The 17,681-nt window shown below is 36.5% G+C and overlaps 1 protein-coding gene across 2 annotated transcripts in view; it reads right to left on the reverse strand.

Moving 5' to 3' along the window:
• The window catches only part of DOPEY1 (dopey family member 1), a 114,301-nt gene that overhangs the window by 53,778 nt on the left and 42,842 nt on the right, over positions 1-17,681 (reverse strand). For both annotated transcript variants that reach the window (XM_006870659.1, XM_006870658.1), the window contains exons 13-20: positions 16,951-17,572; positions 14,529-14,803; positions 13,232-13,384; positions 9,052-9,152; positions 7,492-7,751; positions 3,987-5,976; positions 2,629-2,740; positions 2,336-2,518 (exon numbers count right to left, since the gene is read on the reverse strand). In XM_006870659.1, the coding sequence (XP_006870721.1) occupies positions 2,336-2,518; positions 2,629-2,740; positions 3,987-5,976; positions 7,492-7,751; positions 9,052-9,152; positions 13,232-13,384; positions 14,529-14,803; positions 16,951-17,572 (3,696 nt within the window). The remainder of the gene's footprint in view (positions 1-2,335; positions 2,519-2,628; positions 2,741-3,986; positions 5,977-7,491; positions 7,752-9,051; positions 9,153-13,231; positions 13,385-14,528; positions 14,804-16,950; positions 17,573-17,681) is intronic.

The following is a 17,681-nucleotide window of genomic DNA, read 5'->3' on the forward strand; positions in this document are numbered from 1 at the left end:
AAGAAAACAAAAATCCTCACCACTGGACCAATAAACAACATTCTTCTTAATGGAGAAAAGATCGATGTTGTCAAGGACTTCATTCTTCTTGGATCAACTATCAACACTCGCATAAGCAGCAGTCAAGAGATCAGTCGACGTATTGCATTAGGCAAATCTGCTGCACACGACCTTTTTATTTGTTTTTTTCTTAATAAGCATAGTTTATTTGGCAGTTGTTCTCGTTTTTTTTTAATGTTTTATTGTGAATTATGTGATAGTTTACATGGGAGAACATTAGTTTTACATTCATCCTATCATATTTCATTGCGTGCATAAGACCTTTTGAAAGTGCTGAAGAGCAAAGATGTTAGTTTGAGGACTAAGGTGCGCCTGACCCAAGCCATGATATTTTCAATAACCTCATATGCATGTGAAAGCTGGACAGTGATTAAGGAGAACTGTAGAAGAATTGATGCTTTTGAGTTATGGTGGTGGAGGAGAATACTGAAAGTGTCATGGGCTGCCAAAAGAACCAACAGAATTGTGTTGGAAGAAGTGCAGCCAGAGTGCTCCTTGGAGGCCAACATGGCCAAACTTCGTCTCTCATACTTTGGACATATTATCAGGAGGGACCAGTCGCTGGAGAAGGATATCATGTTTGGTAAGGTGGAGAGTCCGAGAAAAAGAGGAAGACCCTAACCCCCAATGAGATGGACTGGCCAGGTGGCAGTATTGATGGACTCAAGCGTGGCAACAATAATGAGGTTGGCCCAGGTTCGGGCAGTGTTTTGTTGTGCTGGGCATAGGGGTTGCTATGAGTCGGTACCAACTCAATGGCACCTAACAACAACAAATCAATATATACATAACATTTATTCCTTTTTCTGCATTTTTAAAAGCATAATTACAAATGCAATGTTTGTCCAATTATATGGCATCCTGTTTTATTAGATTTTTGAGCACTGATTCATCCAGGTAGAATTCTTTAAAGTCATGATTATGAATGGTTATGTAATATAACACTGAAAGGATAATTTACTTAACTATTTGTTTATTATTTAGGCTTTCTTTATTTGTAATAAAATACTAGGATGAACACTTTGTGTATGTATGTATGTATGTATATATGTATATATACATATATATGTATATATACATATGTAGTGTTGGTGGTTGTGTGCCACTGAATCGATTGTGACTCATAGCGACACTGTATAGGGTTTCTGAAGCTGTAAATCTTTATGGGAGCAGAAAGCTTCATGTTTCTCCTGCAAGGTGCTTGCAAGATTCTTTCAGTTAGCAGACCAGTTCAGAATCCACTACACTACCAGGATTTGGAGTCCTGTGTGGTGCTGCGGGTTAATGCAACAGACTGCAAAGCCATTTGAACTGCAAGGTTGGTGGTTCAAGCTCACCAGCTGCTCCTTGGAAATCGTATACTGGGTCAGAATCGACTCAATGGCATGTAACAACAACAACAACCAAGAGCTTTTACATGTTAAAATGCCCACTTAAACCCATCGAACCCATTGTGGAGTCAGTTACAACTCGTGGCAGCCCCATTTAGTACTGAGCCACAGTGTTTCTTGATTGTAACTTTTTCAGAAATAGATCACTGTTTCTTTCACAGCACTAATGAGTTGGTTTGAACTGTCAATATTTAGGTTAGTAGCTAACCATAAACTGCTTGAACTCAGGAACCTTAAAAATGATGTCCTTAGAAAGAGAACAAAGTACTGTATGACACTGTGGATCAGCACTGGACTTCAAACACCAAGGTTAGCAGTTCAAACCCACCAGCTGGTCCTCGGAAACCCTATACTAGGTTGACTCAACTGTACTTAGCAATAATAACAACTGCTGCATGGTACAAGATGTATGCGTTAATCCTAAAACAAACTACATAATATTTTGCTATGTGAAAGAAGCCAGGCACAGATCACATACTGCATGATCTCATATATATATATATAAAATTTATATATATATATAAAATACCCCCCAAAGGAAAATCTACATAAAGAGAAAGAAAATCAGTGATATAATGGGGCTAGAATAAGAGGAGGGAGTGACTATAAATCAGCATAAAGGATCATTTTGCAAGGTTGTTCAAAATTATAGACAGTGGAGGGTTTCACAACTCTTTATATTAAAAATCACTGGATTTTAGACAAAAAAACTGGGTAGATTTTGTGGTATGTCAGTCATATCTCAGTACAACTGCTAAATATTATTTGACTATTAATCAATGCAGAGTTTTTTCTACTTAAATTAATAACAAATTCTCTATATAACCCTTAGAAAATCCTTTAGAGACTCTTGAACACTATAGATTAAGTGAGCGTTTTCTAACCTTTGTGGCTCCAAGATTAATAGTGGTAACCGAGGCAGAGGCAGCAACAGCCATCTTTTCTGAAGATTCAGCCTGATGCAGTATACTCCAGAGCAACGTCACAGAGGACATGATCATATGAAGGATTGAGAGGATGCCACTACGCGCTTCAAACAAGTGTTTTTGGTCTACGTTGACCAGAAGCTATTAAATTTGGGGGGAAAAGCCATAGTATCATTTACTGAGGTTTACAAATGGGGATTCATTAGACCTCAGAGTTTTCATAAGGAAGTATAATATTTATGCAGTCTTACTTGGTGATACTGGGTAGTTGGATCCAACAAACAGTAATGAATAATAGCTGTGATGCCTTCTAAAAGAGTAAGAATCATATCTGGTGGAATAATTGATGCCATCCATACAGGCCTGAAATAAAATGATATTCATTTTAACTTAAGTTTTGTGACAGCAAAGTTCATGTTTTGTCACTGATAAACACCCAGGCTATGCCAGGCACACAAATAAAAATCAAACCAAACCAACAGCCATTGAGTGGACTCTGACTCATAGTGACCCTGTATAGGGTTTCTGAGGTTGTAAATCTTTAGGGGATCAGAAAGCATTATCTTTCTACAGAGGAGCACTGGTGGGTTTCAACTGCTGACCCTGAAGTTAGCAGTCTAGTGCTTATCCTAACAGACTAGTGCTTATCCTAACGTACTACCAGGGTTCCTGACTAAAGCAATAGTAAATAAAAAAAATACTTTTGCTATTTCTAACATGAGAAGTGGAATTGATGTTTGCCTGGGGTGGGTTCTATCTCATCAATCTCTGAACATCCCCCACCCCCTTCCTCTATCTTCACCATGAACACCTGGCACGCTATTATGTGCCAATAAATATTAGATGAATAAATAAATGACAAAAAGAATAAATCAGAGGATTCCATTTCTTAATTCATAAAATAAAAGTTAGACTAAATGTACAAAGGTTCTTTTTGGTAAAAAAAATTCTACACCATCTCACTATGAATCAACAGTAACTGATTACTATGTACACAAAGATAGTAAGTATATCTCTAGCAACTCAATATTAAATCAGTGTTAAACTATGTAGGCAGTATTCTGTTTTTTTCTTACATGTTGCAGTTGAGGTTATGCTGGAGGAAAAATAGACACTAGTCTACTAAACATTTGGTTAATCTTCCAAGACTTAAGACTTGAAGCTAACCTATGGCACCTAACAGTAACAACACCAATTCTGAACACAAACTATGGACACAAATGAAATTTACCACCAAACCATGAAAATCCTAAACAAGAAATAAAATTGAATGACAAAATATTTGTGAGTTTTAATTTATTTCAGTGTAAATATAATGCATATTTAGGTAAACTATCTGCTGAGTTTTCCATTACTTTTGCCAACTAAAGTCAATAGGAGTTTCAACATTTTAGCCCTTGAGAGAAAAAAGGTCTGCTTCCCTTTTCCTTCTACTGTTATACTTTTCCCTTGATATTCTTAAACTGAATTTTCTTCTTTTGAAAATGACATGTTATTTACAACCTATTGAAAACCACTATTTACTCAAATTATAACCGACTTCTTGGGACTTTAAGCACTTATACATGTGAAAAACAGCAGTAACAAGAAGATAAAAATCAATCCTTACCTACTATCAGATAAAGCTGTTTCATATTTGTACTGCTGAATTAGGTTATCCAAATTTTTGCAAAGCTGTAGTGTCACAGAAACAACCACTCTCTGTAGAACCTTCCCCATGTAAGGCAAAGTAGATGTGATTAAACCAATCCATTGTGGGTGCATTTTACAAGCACAGTGTTGATGTAGAGCTCGTATCACTGCACAGAGGAACATGCCTTGGCATGTGATTGGCTGAGCATGCAAATACTGAAGAGAAGTCATGGGTTGATGGGGATTGAGGTGCTCCAGATCAGATACAACAAAATCAAAACCAGTTTCATTCTCTTCAGGGATAGTCATTACCCGGTGTTCTAGAACAATCAGCCTTTGAAGCACCTTCAGAAGCTGTGACTGGAGAGTACTACCATTATCAAATTCATCCTCAGAGAAATTGATAAGACTGTCCTCTGAGAAACCTTCTTCCACAGCAACCATATTCTTACCTGCCATTTTTTCACTATGCCATTTCTGTGCACTAAAGATAGATGACAGCAAACAGTGAAGAATTACTTTCTGAACTTTACATTTAGAGAGCATATCAGAGATAAAACTAGGGAAACCCTTTGCTGAGCTTTCTATTACTTTTGCCAACTCAGTAAAGAGGAGTGTCAAAATTTCTATGCTCATCACCTGCATGTCTCGATTGCCTATTAAATCTGGTGCAGTGACCTTGACATGCGTTGGGTAATGACTACGCATGTAATACAAGCAGAGGGAAATAAGGATTTCAATATACATAGAACTTCGGAAGTTATGATTAGAGTCCACTGGAATGTGACTATAGAAGTCTTTGCCCATAACAGAAATCCGATGTCTGGCCAATAAATTCTGAAGCAGAGACAACTGAGGAGTATATGCGTTATTGACGCTAGTGGTTGATATGGCATTTACAAAGGCAATAGGATTAGTTTTCAAGATGGCTTTGATAGCAGAGAAAGCATACAAAGTCCTCGATGAATCATACAATTGGAGATACAGGAGCACATGTTGATAGAGAGGATGGATATTGAAGTTGGGAGATTTCCGTGATCCTGGAGAACCCACGTCACTCTCAATTTCAGAAATTTCTCCCTCTCCACAGCTGTACCAGTTCTCTAAATCCAGGCCATCACTAAAGAATACATTGGTTTGTTTGAGCTTTTCATTTGAAGTTCTTTTCTTGTCATCATCCTTCTTTCTGGCAAGTTTTACTTTGGGTTTTGCTCCTGGTTGTTTACCTGACTCCTTAACAATTGTTTCTTTCTCTGAAACCTTTTCCGTAAATTTTTCTTTGAAGCTGAATTGAATGCTACTGTGGCTCCGCTGTCTAGTTTTGGTTTCTACAGAAGCAGCAGAAGAGTCATGGAGAGTCAGTGTGGTTCCTGAAATACAAGGTGAGGAGCTATTTCTGGAGATTCCATTTGTCATGTACTCACAGCCTTCCTCCACAGACACAGACAGAAACTGTGAACTTTCGTTACTCAGCAAGCCACTCTGGCTCTGCTCAGAAGTCTGATCTTCAATTTTAACAGCCTCCTCACCTGTCTCTAAATCACTGCACTTGGGTGTCATAACTTCAGTTTCTAATTGAGATGTAATTGATGCAGATTCTGCTTCAAGGCCACGTATGACTTTACATATCAGATCAAACACTACCTGCTGAACATCATCATCTGGTGAGCTTGCCTTCTGCAACTGAGATTCCTCTTGAGCAGTCACATTTTCGGCATCCACTTCGTAACTCAAATTATCCCCAGCAGAGGAATGTGAACATCCAGAGTCAGAACTCTGAAGTATCTCTATCTGTTGATCTGGAAGATCAAAATCAGATACAACCATTGGAATTGTCTCACTACTGGTACTTAAAAGGGAAAGTCTGTCACTTAATGGATTGACAGTGAGACTGAAGTTCTCTATTTCATCCATGGTAAGTGGCTTTTCACCAATTCCTTTAGATGTAATGAGTTGTATTTGGCCTCCTGGGATAAGAGAAAAATTGAAAGGGAGGGACAATACAAAATTTATTAGCATAATTGAAATGTAAATGTAGAAAGGTAGACAAGATTATTAATCATTAGTATTTTGACCTACTTAAATTTCTTAGTAAAAGTGCCTACGAATTTATCATTATCTTAGAACTGTTAAGTCTAGATAATTATGAAAATGACTATTTGAGTTGAGTAGACTATAGATAATTCAACAATAGAATATGGAGTATTGAATTCAAATAAATAGAACATCATATTTAACAGACAAAATGTAAAACCATTGTTTTCTTTCAAAATAAGACATCCATTTTACTATACCTCAAAATTTTAGTGATTTGTCCTCTCTGTTAATGTTTCTCTTTAGTTATATTATTTCTAAGAATTCAAATAAAGTATACTACATAGTAAATGTACACATAACATCCGTGATTTAAAAAAAAAAAATCAAATATTCCCTAAGCCAGGAAATATGAAAGGGAGAAAAGGAAGAGTCATCCTTAAGTTCAAAATTAGTTGGAAATACATTCATCCATTTCTGTTCATTTTTTGGCGACAACTCCTGTAGATCAGAGTCTTTTAGAAACAGTGGAAACCTTAGTGCCACACAAGCAGTACAAAACAAATTCCACAAAGCTAAGGGAAAGTACTGCTATACCACAAGGGGCACCTGAAATTGATCTCAGAGGGGAAAGAGAATTCAGCAGACAAGGAGATCATGGCAGAGTGCTAGCACAAAGATGTCTAGCAATATGCAGGGTAAAACATGTTCTTGGAAAATTTAGCTAGAGAGTGGAACTGAAGTACTGTAGAAACACACTGTGGATGAAGCAGAAGCATTAAGGTTTCTTAGTTCCAGCTTCACCAATTTTAGGAAAAGCTACAGCCATCTGAGCAGCAGTTCCCTGCTTGGTAACTTACCTTTTTGTGAAATGACTTCACAGTGTTCCTTGCCAAGAGGAATGAGATATGTGTCTCATTTTGTCCTTAAGCTATACAAAATTAATTAAATATTTTGTTGTTGTTAAGTACCGGTGAGTTGGTTCTGACCCATAGTGACCCTGTATAGGTTAAGGGGCTGCTATTATTATATTATAGAGGGTATTACTCAGCAATTTAAAAGTGTGGACGTAATTGTGTGAGCATCATCAGCTTTATACAAATTTCCACCAAGAGTCTACAGAGCTTTGCACGAGCAGGATTGCTAAATCAGTTTTAAAGGCATTTCTGTAAAAATTGAGACATGCCTCTCTGGCCTGAGCTGTGGTTCATTCTTCCTCTGGTAGAATCAACAGAAGAGATCCAGATTCTCTAAGATAGTCACTGATGAAGTACCTTTTGATGGGGCTCACATGAGCACTAGTATTTCATGAAGTAGGGAGAAAATAAGCTCATGAGAAAATATCACATTCAATTCTCCTGCCAATCAGTGTTGAACTCCACCACTTACATTCTTATTGTAATACTTTAATTCCAAATAAGGCTATTCTATTTCCAAGTGATATTCACCAGTTCTGCAGGCAAAATGTTGCAAGAAATGCTTGTCGTTCTCCTCTCCTGGAAGACATGGAGGATTATTCCAGTAACGCTCTGCTTGTACACGCTGGACTGAAACCCGCTGAGTTTTTGGATGAAGCAGGAGCAATAACAGCGGTTCCAAAACTCTTGCAATATCATGTCTTTGGAGAACTTGGTTCAGCCAGGCTTGTCCCACAGAGCTAGTAGAACCATCTACACTGTTAAGACTATCTAACATGATGAACAGTGACCTACAACAAACAACAGTAATTAAAACAAAGACCAAAACACCTACTTTAATTGCATGGCTCAGATTTTCCTAAAATTATCATCATTATGAGCTGTATTTCTTATTTAGAATGAGCTATTTTAAAGTAGCCATGCTTCAAGATAACTTTAATCACACCATTTTCATAACCTCAATCCCTATAATCTCAATATATGTAAAAAAAAAAAAAAGAGTCCTTTTTCTTGAAATTTTGCAATCATGCATTACTGTGTAATATTAAACAATATAAAAATAAACATATTTAATAAGTCTTGCTTTACAACTTACTCCTGTTTACAACAAATATCAAAGACCTTTGTAAATCAACACTATTTTTCCATGCTGGTCCATGCATCTGTGTGGCAATTATCTACCTTCATGAGTCAAAGCTATGTGATTTACTCAACGAAAGATCTCTGAAAAGTTATGAGTGTGTGGTATGGGAAAAAAAAAAAAACCCTCAAGATTCAAATCTGGGCTGTTTCATTTTACCTCTGGTATAGTCTTGAGCAAGGTATTTAATTTCTCTGGGTCTCTACTGCCTTACTTGCAAAATGAGAAAGGATGGTTAGCAAGGAAGGGTGGCTGTCAAGATTAGAAAATATGTTTGTAAACATATTTTTTTATGTCCAGTCCTAGTACACTCTAGGGGATCCAATCTCAGATGACCTTACTGCATGTTTGGTATCAGTTATTATTTCAACTTTAAGTATGGTTAAGGTTTGTGGTCAATTCTGTGTGACCCATGGTGAGAGTGCTAACTTACACCAATACCTACAGAGTGCAACTTCTTGGAAGTAAATTCAATCTGTTATTTGGGGTATGAGTCACCTATGTAGTCTTGAGAAACAGCACAATCTCTCTCAGGCAGTTACAGGTTCTTTCACCCCATGGAAAGAGTTTGTCAGCTCAGCTGTACACTTTAGTAAATTTGATTCAGACACAAGATTGAGAATAATGGCTAAAGAAATACTTTATACTATTTTTAATTTGAAATTTCACTGAATTCAAATACAGACTCAGAAAGGCTGTATCCATTGCTCGTATTGAGAATAGTGCCTGACATAAAGTAGGAATTGATGAGTAAGTTGTTCAGTAAACGGAAGAGCTCTGGGCTAATAAATAATAAATCAGCTCAGTAAATAAAGAGAATTAATAATCTTTGTAATATTTATCAATGGGTATCTCCTTTCTTTGCAAACTAGCCAGAGGATTTAAGAAAAACATTAAGATATCTGACTAAATACATGAACATAAAATCTAAATTGAACATAGTAGCCAACCTGTCAAAGGAACGTGCAAAAGACGAAGATTTATTTATATGAAGGTCTCTTGTCAGATGCCAAAGAACTGCAAACTTTGCATGTGCTTCCATCCTTATTTTCTAAAACAAATATAGGAGATAAAATTACCTTATTTTCCTTTGAAAATATTATACAATTTTAGCAAAATCAAAGTAACTATTCACAAAAGAGCATTATGTTCACAGTACTCAAATAAATATTGCAATCAAGTTTCATGGAAGTAGAATGAAGAAAATATTTAAATATATACAGAAGCACTAAACCTACAGGATTATCTTACCTTGTCTGATAAGCATAATTATTTAGCTTAGACTTCAGGAATCAGTTTTCTGTTATTAAGTGCTACTGAGTAGATTTCAACTCATAAAAACTCCATGTGACAAAGCAGAACTGTCCCCAAAGTGTTTCTGAGGCTGGAGTCCTTGTGTGGTTCTGTAGGATAAGCACTAGACTACAAAGTCAGTTTGAACTGTTGAAACTCACCAGCCACTTCTCAGAAACCCTACAGAGGGTTACTATGAGTCAGCACTGACTTAATGGCACCTAATGTTTACAGAAGTAGATCACCCTATCTTTCTATCTCAAAGGCACTGGGTAGTTTCAAACCGCTAACTTTCCAATTAACAGTTGAGCTTTTAACCATAATAGATTACTTCATATGAGGGAATTTCACATCCACCAGCTGCCCCTCAGAAACCACACAGGGTCACTATGAGTTGGAACAGACTTGACAACACTGAACAACAACATATGAGGGAATTGAAAGTGGTGAAATACATGTCATGGTATCTTGACTCTAGGAAGCTCTCCCTCCCCATTTTAATATGATTTGTCAAGATTTATTTTATTGGATAATATATTTTTACTCCTAGAAATTAAATGGTAACCCAGAAAAACTATTACTTATAAAGTAATTGATTAGACTTAAAGTCTTAAGTACTTAAAATTATTTCCACTAGAAAAGTATTAAACTACTTTTGGGATTATTTAGAAAAGATTATTTTTATGTAACAATGGATAACACAATATTAAAAAATTACTTACAAAGAAAGACAAGCACTTGGTATTAAATGATGAACATATGTTAATATAAAAAAAAAAACCACAATAAAAACTGACATTATCAGAAACTGTATAGTCTTCCTCTAGCATTTTTGAATCCGTCAAGTAAAAACCCAACAGACCAGGAAATCTAGCTGTATAAATTGCTCATGGAGTTCCTGGGTGTTTGGTTACTAATTGAAAGGTTGTGGAGGTTTGTCTATCCAGAGATAGCCCTAGAAGAACAGTCTGGAGCTCTACTAAAAAATTAGCTATGGAACACCCTATGGAGCATAGTTCTACTCTGACACACAGGGAGTTGCTATGAGTCAGAGTAATCTCCGAAATAGCTGTGTTTTTGCTTTTTAATTGCTTATGACAGGTCATGAGAGTGCTTGCTTTTTCCTGGGGCTTATAATAAGTACTTTTTCTATGAAGCATGTGATTATATATCAAGCAATACAAATATGTCCACTCCTCACTTTTCATGATAGTTAGGTTCTGTGATAGTCAAGGTTTTGTGTCAATTTGACTGGGCCAGGATTCTCAGACACAGAGCAGTTAAGAAAGTAATTCTCCATGATAAGGCCTAACATAATCACTTTCATGATGACATATGCTATGAGAAGCCCATGTACTGATAGGAAGTTTCCTCAGGAATGTGACCTGCTTCCAATATACTGGACATATGGGTAAAGTTTGCTTGCTTTTTACTGGGTTTGGGATCCTGCATCTGGTTTGTTATCTGACCTCTGGTTCTTTGGACTTGAGCCAGAAAGTCTGCCTTATTACCTACTGATCCTGAGAATCATCAGCTATCTGCCATCTAACCCACTGATGTTGGATTCATTCGCCTTTGCAGTCAGACACTTTGGGTTCAACAGTCCCCTGCAGCTACCTAAGTCACAAGCAGCCTCCTGCCTGATATCTGACCCATGGACTTGGAACTTGCCTTTGCCTGCCTCTACAACTGTATTAGCGATTTCCTTGATACAAACCTCTTTATATGGATGGAGTCCTGGTGTGGTGCTGTAGGATAACCTTCCCCTAGACCAGGCACTCTGAATTGGACTTTAAGCCTCCTAAACGATGAATGAATAAATTTCTGTTTGTTTAAGCAGGCCACTTGTAATTGCTGTTACAATTTCACTATAGATAACTAAGACAGGTCTCAAAGTCCAGGTCATTAGGGGAAAACTAGTGTTATCACAAAATGAAGGATGCTATTGCATCATTACATAACTGCCAAATTCCATCCTTAATTTCATAAGTGAGAAATAGGTGTGTATAAAAATAACAGTAAATAATGTAATACAGAGCCCTAGTGTGGCACTACAGCATAAGCAGTGGACTGGTAATCACAAGGCCAGCAGTTCAAACCTACCAATCACTCATCAGAAACCCTCAACAGGGTCACTGTGAGTCAAAACCGACCCAATGGCATACAGCAACAGCAAGCACAAATGTAATAAAAGGTGTTTTCATGGATACATATTTCTTTACTCATAACTTAGTGGTTTCAATTTAAAAATGAAACATTAAACAAGTGAAAACACATATGCAGCATGTCTGAGATTTATACTTAATGTGCACTCTTTTATTTATCATCCTCCCCCCCAACCAAATACCATATTTACTCAATATAAGAAATTTTATTTGAATATGACCCATTTGAAACACTAGCATTTAGACTTATTTCTTACTAGGACAATCCACTTCTAAAAGCTGTTGAATTTTTTTAATGTTTCAATTTCTATTACACAGTAGGCACAGCAAGATCACAAACTTCATTAAATTACCCTGAAAGAGATCAATTAAAATGATTCTTCCAGTTTCTTCTCAGGCCTGCTTATAACTCAGCCAGTTTCATTCTAACTGACTTATATATCATTTCATATTTTAGGGATTTTCCAAAAGTTCACGAAAAATTAAATGAAAATATATTGAAAAACTTCCACACACTATTTGAAGTTCCCTCATAATTAGGATACAAAATTATTTTGGCTACTTATTACAATATAAATAACACAATCTCGCATATTAGCACGCTAAAGCTAATAAAGCTGGTGTAATAAGGAGTCCTGGTATGTGGTGGCTTTGAGTGGGCTGCTAACTACAAGTTCAGTAGTTTGAATCTACCAGCCACTCCTTGGGAAAAAGATGAGGCTTTTTGCTGCCATAAAGATTTACAACCTTGGAAACCCTACAGGGTCACTACAAGTCAGGACAGGCTCCAAGGCACACAACCACAACTACCCACGCCCCCAACCCAGTGGTATAATGAATGGCTAAATGCTTGGCTGCAAACTGAAAGACTGGTAGTTCAACCATCTAGCAGCTCTGCAGGACCTGGCAATAGCTCCCAAAAACATGGCTGTTGTTAAGTGCCGTCAAGTCGCTTCCGACTTATATCAACCCGGTATAGGGCTCCCAAGGAGCAGCTGGTGGGTTTGAAATGCTGACCTGTGGTTCGCAGTCCAGTGCTGATCCTATAGCCCCACACCAGGAGTCCTAACCCTGTGGGGCAGAAATCAATTCAATGTAAACTAAAAACAATAGTAACATAGCCTATAAAAGTAATTTTGTACACATTATTTCACTGCAATGTATACAGTAACTAGGAGACCCACCAGTCCCGTAACTGTGACCACTGATTCCTCTTTAAATGCTGTAAGAATCTGGATGAACAACAGCTTTAACCACTACCCATAACTGGTGTTTAGATATAAACAAGAAATAACCTAGCATTGGATTTTGACTTGCTTAATTTTTCACATTACTGATGCGTTTATAAAGAATTTTCCTTTATTTAAAGAGACTCCTATGAGTCTTTGGACTCCTGGTGTGGTGCTGTAGGATCACCACAAAGGTGGTTCAAACCCACCAGCTGTTTCTCTGAAACCCTACACAGGGTCCTTATGAGTTGGAATCGACTCAATAGCACTTCACAACAACAGCAACCATCAGTCTTTACTTTGAATTAAGTTATATTATCTTTCATTCAGATGCTAGCTTCAATAATTTTATAGAGTTTTCTAAATTTATATTGTTCCTAAATATAACATGGTGAATTTACCTTGTTAATAATGGGGCACAGGGTAAGAAGAGAAGAATTTACCTTATCTTTATGGGTTAACTGCTGACTTATAACATCTTCACAGATGCTAGAAGAAGGAACCAAGTTATGTAATTGATAAAACAGTTCCACGCTCTTCTGGTGGTGCTGAGGTGTCTCATCTCCCAGTTGTTCCCACAATGTTAAAGCTACACGCTATAGAAAAAGATGTAGGTGACTGTGTTCAAACAAACATAAATGGAAATTTATTTAACAATCATTGCCTATTTGGTACAAATAATGCTCAGACTGCCAAACCTGGAAAATCTCTAATACTACACCACTGGGATGAGAATTAAAAGAACAGCCTTCTCTCTGCCTGCTTTCTACTTACCCTGGTCCTTCAGGTCCTTTTTTGATAGTCATTTAGAGATACTTATTTTAAACATCAGGCATGTAAATTCTTTCCCCAAGGCCCAGATAAGATCTCATTTCTCTATTTCAGTTTAGTAGAGTGATGTGACATTATCCTTAAGAGAATACAAATCCCATATTCAATGCAATGTAATATTTATGAGTCTGTGTTTCAGAGTAAAATGCAATCCATAATCCAAATATCCAAGATACTTAAGAATTTTATAATACAGGCATATGTGCTCAGTAGCTCTATTTGCTAACAAAACACTTTACCTATGACAGTATTAACAAAAATGCAGAAGTCTTCAGGGTTCACAACATTATAGAAACCAACTGTAATGTAGTATGAGGAAATATCTGGACCTTGAATCAGATTAAGACACTTTTTAAATGTATAAAAAGTATCTGTAGTACAATATTTGTAATAAAATCCAAATATAAATGATGTTTTCTCTATGTAGAGGATACTATCTGTATTGTTGCTAGTAGGAATAAAAGATTGCATTTTTTTTTTCTAAACGATATTATATACCACAGATGATAATCAGACAATTTAATCAGGAAAATTTCCTGGGAGTTTTGGAAAGCTGAAGTTTATAAATAGAAAAATGTCACAACCACTTCATTTGAAAATAAGTTCGACAGTATAAATGAGTTTTCTTCTTAACTTTAGGTGAAATTATTTCCTCCATGGCTTCAGTAGTTTAATATTTGCCTTTCTTTAACCTAATACTCCCTTCATCCTTGTATTTTTCTTCCTTACAAAATTGGGGACAAAATGGAAGAGAAGTACATGTCAAATATGGCATCCTTCTTCTACATGGAAACATATGAAGAAATGTTGAAGTAAGGTTGTCATTCTCTAAATAACTGCTAATCTAACTAGGCGGTGCATTTTACATGCAGTGATTATTTTAGTCATGTTTGTATTTTTAATCTTTACCTTGAAAAATTCAGTCTTCTCAGCTATGTACCTCAGATTGCCTTGAGTAAGTGGAGGTCTGATAACCACAGCAACTCTTCCCTGGTTTGGACTTAATGGCTGTGCAGGTTCCACACTGTTGACGTTTTCACCAGTGACCATGGCCACAGATTGAGTCAATCCTACCAGATCCATGACTAGTGAAATAGCAACACTCTGAACACTGAAATCATTTGCTTGGCTACAAGCACTCATCAGAGTCTGGAGCCATTGTGGAGGCTGCACCTGTTCACAGTCTGTAATAAACAAAAAAAGCAAACCAAGTTCATTACAATAAACATTTCAAACATACTCTAAGTATATTTGCACTTCTAAGTCAATTTAAGAAAACAAAGCAACTCTAACCTTTAGGTCTTTGATCTTAAAAAAACAAAACAAATACACACTTGATCTACAGTTTTAAGAAAATTTAAGAATTTCATAAACCCTTTTTAGCTCTATGCATGCTTTTTATTCCAAATCATGCAGTATTTTTTCTTGTTCTGGAAGGCAGTGTACTAATCAACAAACACGCACTGGATTTTAACTGAAGGCAATCATTTAGCCCATCTTCTCAACAGATTATTTCTTGAACAACTACAACACCCAGGTCATAGTGCCAGAGCTGGGAAAGGGAAATGCAAAGTGAATAAATATAACCCTACCCCGAAGTGATGTCACATCTACAAAAAGAAATAAATAGAACAATGCGACAGAATACACAGACACCATAAGGGCAGTGCAATGAGTGCTACAATTCAAAAAAGGAATAGTAACTTCACTGAAGGAAAAGGTCAGAGAAGAACTTAAGAAACAAATGTCCTTTGAAATTCAAGCTTCAGCTGAGGGACCAGAAGGAAGGTGAAGAAGAGGAGAGCATTTTAGATGTATAAAACCTAGTGAGAAAGGAAGGAAAGTGAGATAGCACAGGCAGTGTTTGAGAAATGTTTTAACTGTAAATCACAACAAACAAAATATAGTACTTTGATGAGGACCCAACGCACATAAGTCAATGTGAAAGGAAAGTTTCAAGAAACAATACATTTGCATTCTGGTATCTTCTCTCCTGTTAAAAACCAGTTGTATACATATAGATTAGTCATGATTCAATTTGAGAAACACGGCCACGGAGAATGCAATGGAAATTACAAAAAAAGTCCGTTTGTGTATATAAAATAAAGTATGAATACTAAGTGATGTAAGTCCAGAAGAAATGAAAATGCTGACTTGCAGAGCAGCTCTGTTCATGATAACTTTGTGATGAAGGCGCTAGTGAGTATTTGAAATAAGGTGAGTGCAAATGAGGCAATAAATTTCTAATTTTAATTGTTGTTGTTAAGTGCCAATGCCAGTTCTGACTCACAGTGATTCTGTACAGGGTTTCCACAGAATGGCTGGTGGGTTTGAATTGCCAACTTTAAAGTTAGCAATTATGTAAGTTAACAATTAAGTAAGTTAAAAAAAATCGACATGTGTGATTATTTGTTCTACCATATTGGACAACGCAAAAGTCAGAACTTAATATCTCAGTGAAATCTACATATAAAGTAGTAATAAAATTACACATTTTGGGCCTGTTTCTTATGTGAAAAACAGTTATGTGCTTTATTTAAAAAACTGTAATTACTGTGAATTATGTGTGGTGCTATGGGTTAATGCGCTGGATTGCAAAGTCAGTCTGAGCCACAAAGTTCCTCTGAAACCCTATGCAGGGTTGCTATGGGTGGGAATGGACTTGACAGAACTTAACACCAACAACAACATTATGCAACGGAGTCAATTCTAACTTATAGTGATCCTGGGTAGGGTTGCCTCATCTTTCTCCTGAGGAGTAGTTGGTAGATTCAAACTGCTGATCTTGTGGTTAACAGTCCAACATGAAACTCACTACACTACCAGAGCTCCTTACAACATAAGGATATCAAGGAAATTTTTCTTCATATTAGTCCTTAAAGTATATATTTCACTACACAAATTTGATTATTTTGTGGTCTGACAGTAGTGTTAAAATTTTCATTGGCCATTTCAGTCCTTTTTATTAATCATATTAAATGGCGTACATAAAAAATAGCAATTAAAGGTAGATACAGATGACACTAACCATACAAAGGAAACCAGTAGATATAAATGTCATGTTACATTCCTCCAGAGAAAGGAGTTTATTTTCTTCTTAGCTTATGTTCATTTATAATCCAATTGTAACAAACATCAAAATCATAAAATCTTCCAATATATTATAATAGCAGTGTTTTATTTTTTAAATTCTCCAAATGAAAATAAACCTTTTAAAATTCACGGATTAAAAGTTTTCATATCCCAGTATTAACACCCACATATTTAACAAAATAAATAAATAGTATGCCACAGAAATTTTTAAATATAAATAAAAAAGAAAAGACCTTACCAGTTTCTGATTTCTCAGAATGCAACTCTGATGTATGGTTCCCCTCAGCAATGTAAACAGGGAAACTTGAACACTCCAGGAAGAGCTGACAAGCAGCAAGGAAGGCAGAAAGGTATTCTTTTGAACTATTCTGTTTACACATGTTTCTCTCCTTCACATCTCCATATGAATCTTTATCCCATTTTGAAGTCTCTCTTTGTTCTCTGTTGAGATCTCCTTGATGTTCTGTCATCAAAGGCTGAGACAAAGAGTTGCTATGAATGATATAGAGGTTGATAAGTCTGGTTAGAAACTGTTGGACATACTCTAAGCAGCACTGCATTGCAGTCTTTTGGGCTGTCTTCCCACTTCGCGTTGCTGTCCCCTGAGAAACTATGGAAGAGGCCTGGATAATGGTTTCTTCAGATCCCACGGTGGATGCTGTTTCTGTCTCAGAAGATGTGCTACCAATTGGGATGGCAGCTGTCCCCTGCCCCTCACTCAGTTCTCTGTCAATGTCATCAGCTCGGTCTGCTTGATACTGTATAAACTCAGTAAATCCACTTTCTGATGATCGACTACTTGGTGGATTTTCTCCATCTTCAAACACCTCAGTAGGATTTTCAAGAGAAACTGATGATACCTGGTAGAGATATAGAAAGCATAATGAGTAAGTAAAGCAGTAAGACGAAAAATTAGAAAGGACCACTCTTCATAGAAGTCAATTTTGGGTTAGACTAATCTGGTTACGA

This window comes from Chrysochloris asiatica, unplaced genomic scaffold, assembly GCF_000296735.1.
Source record: "Chrysochloris asiatica unplaced genomic scaffold, ChrAsi1.0 scaffold00146, whole genome shotgun sequence".
Classification (NCBI taxonomy): Eukaryota; Metazoa; Chordata; class Mammalia; order Afrosoricida; family Chrysochloridae; genus Chrysochloris; species Chrysochloris asiatica.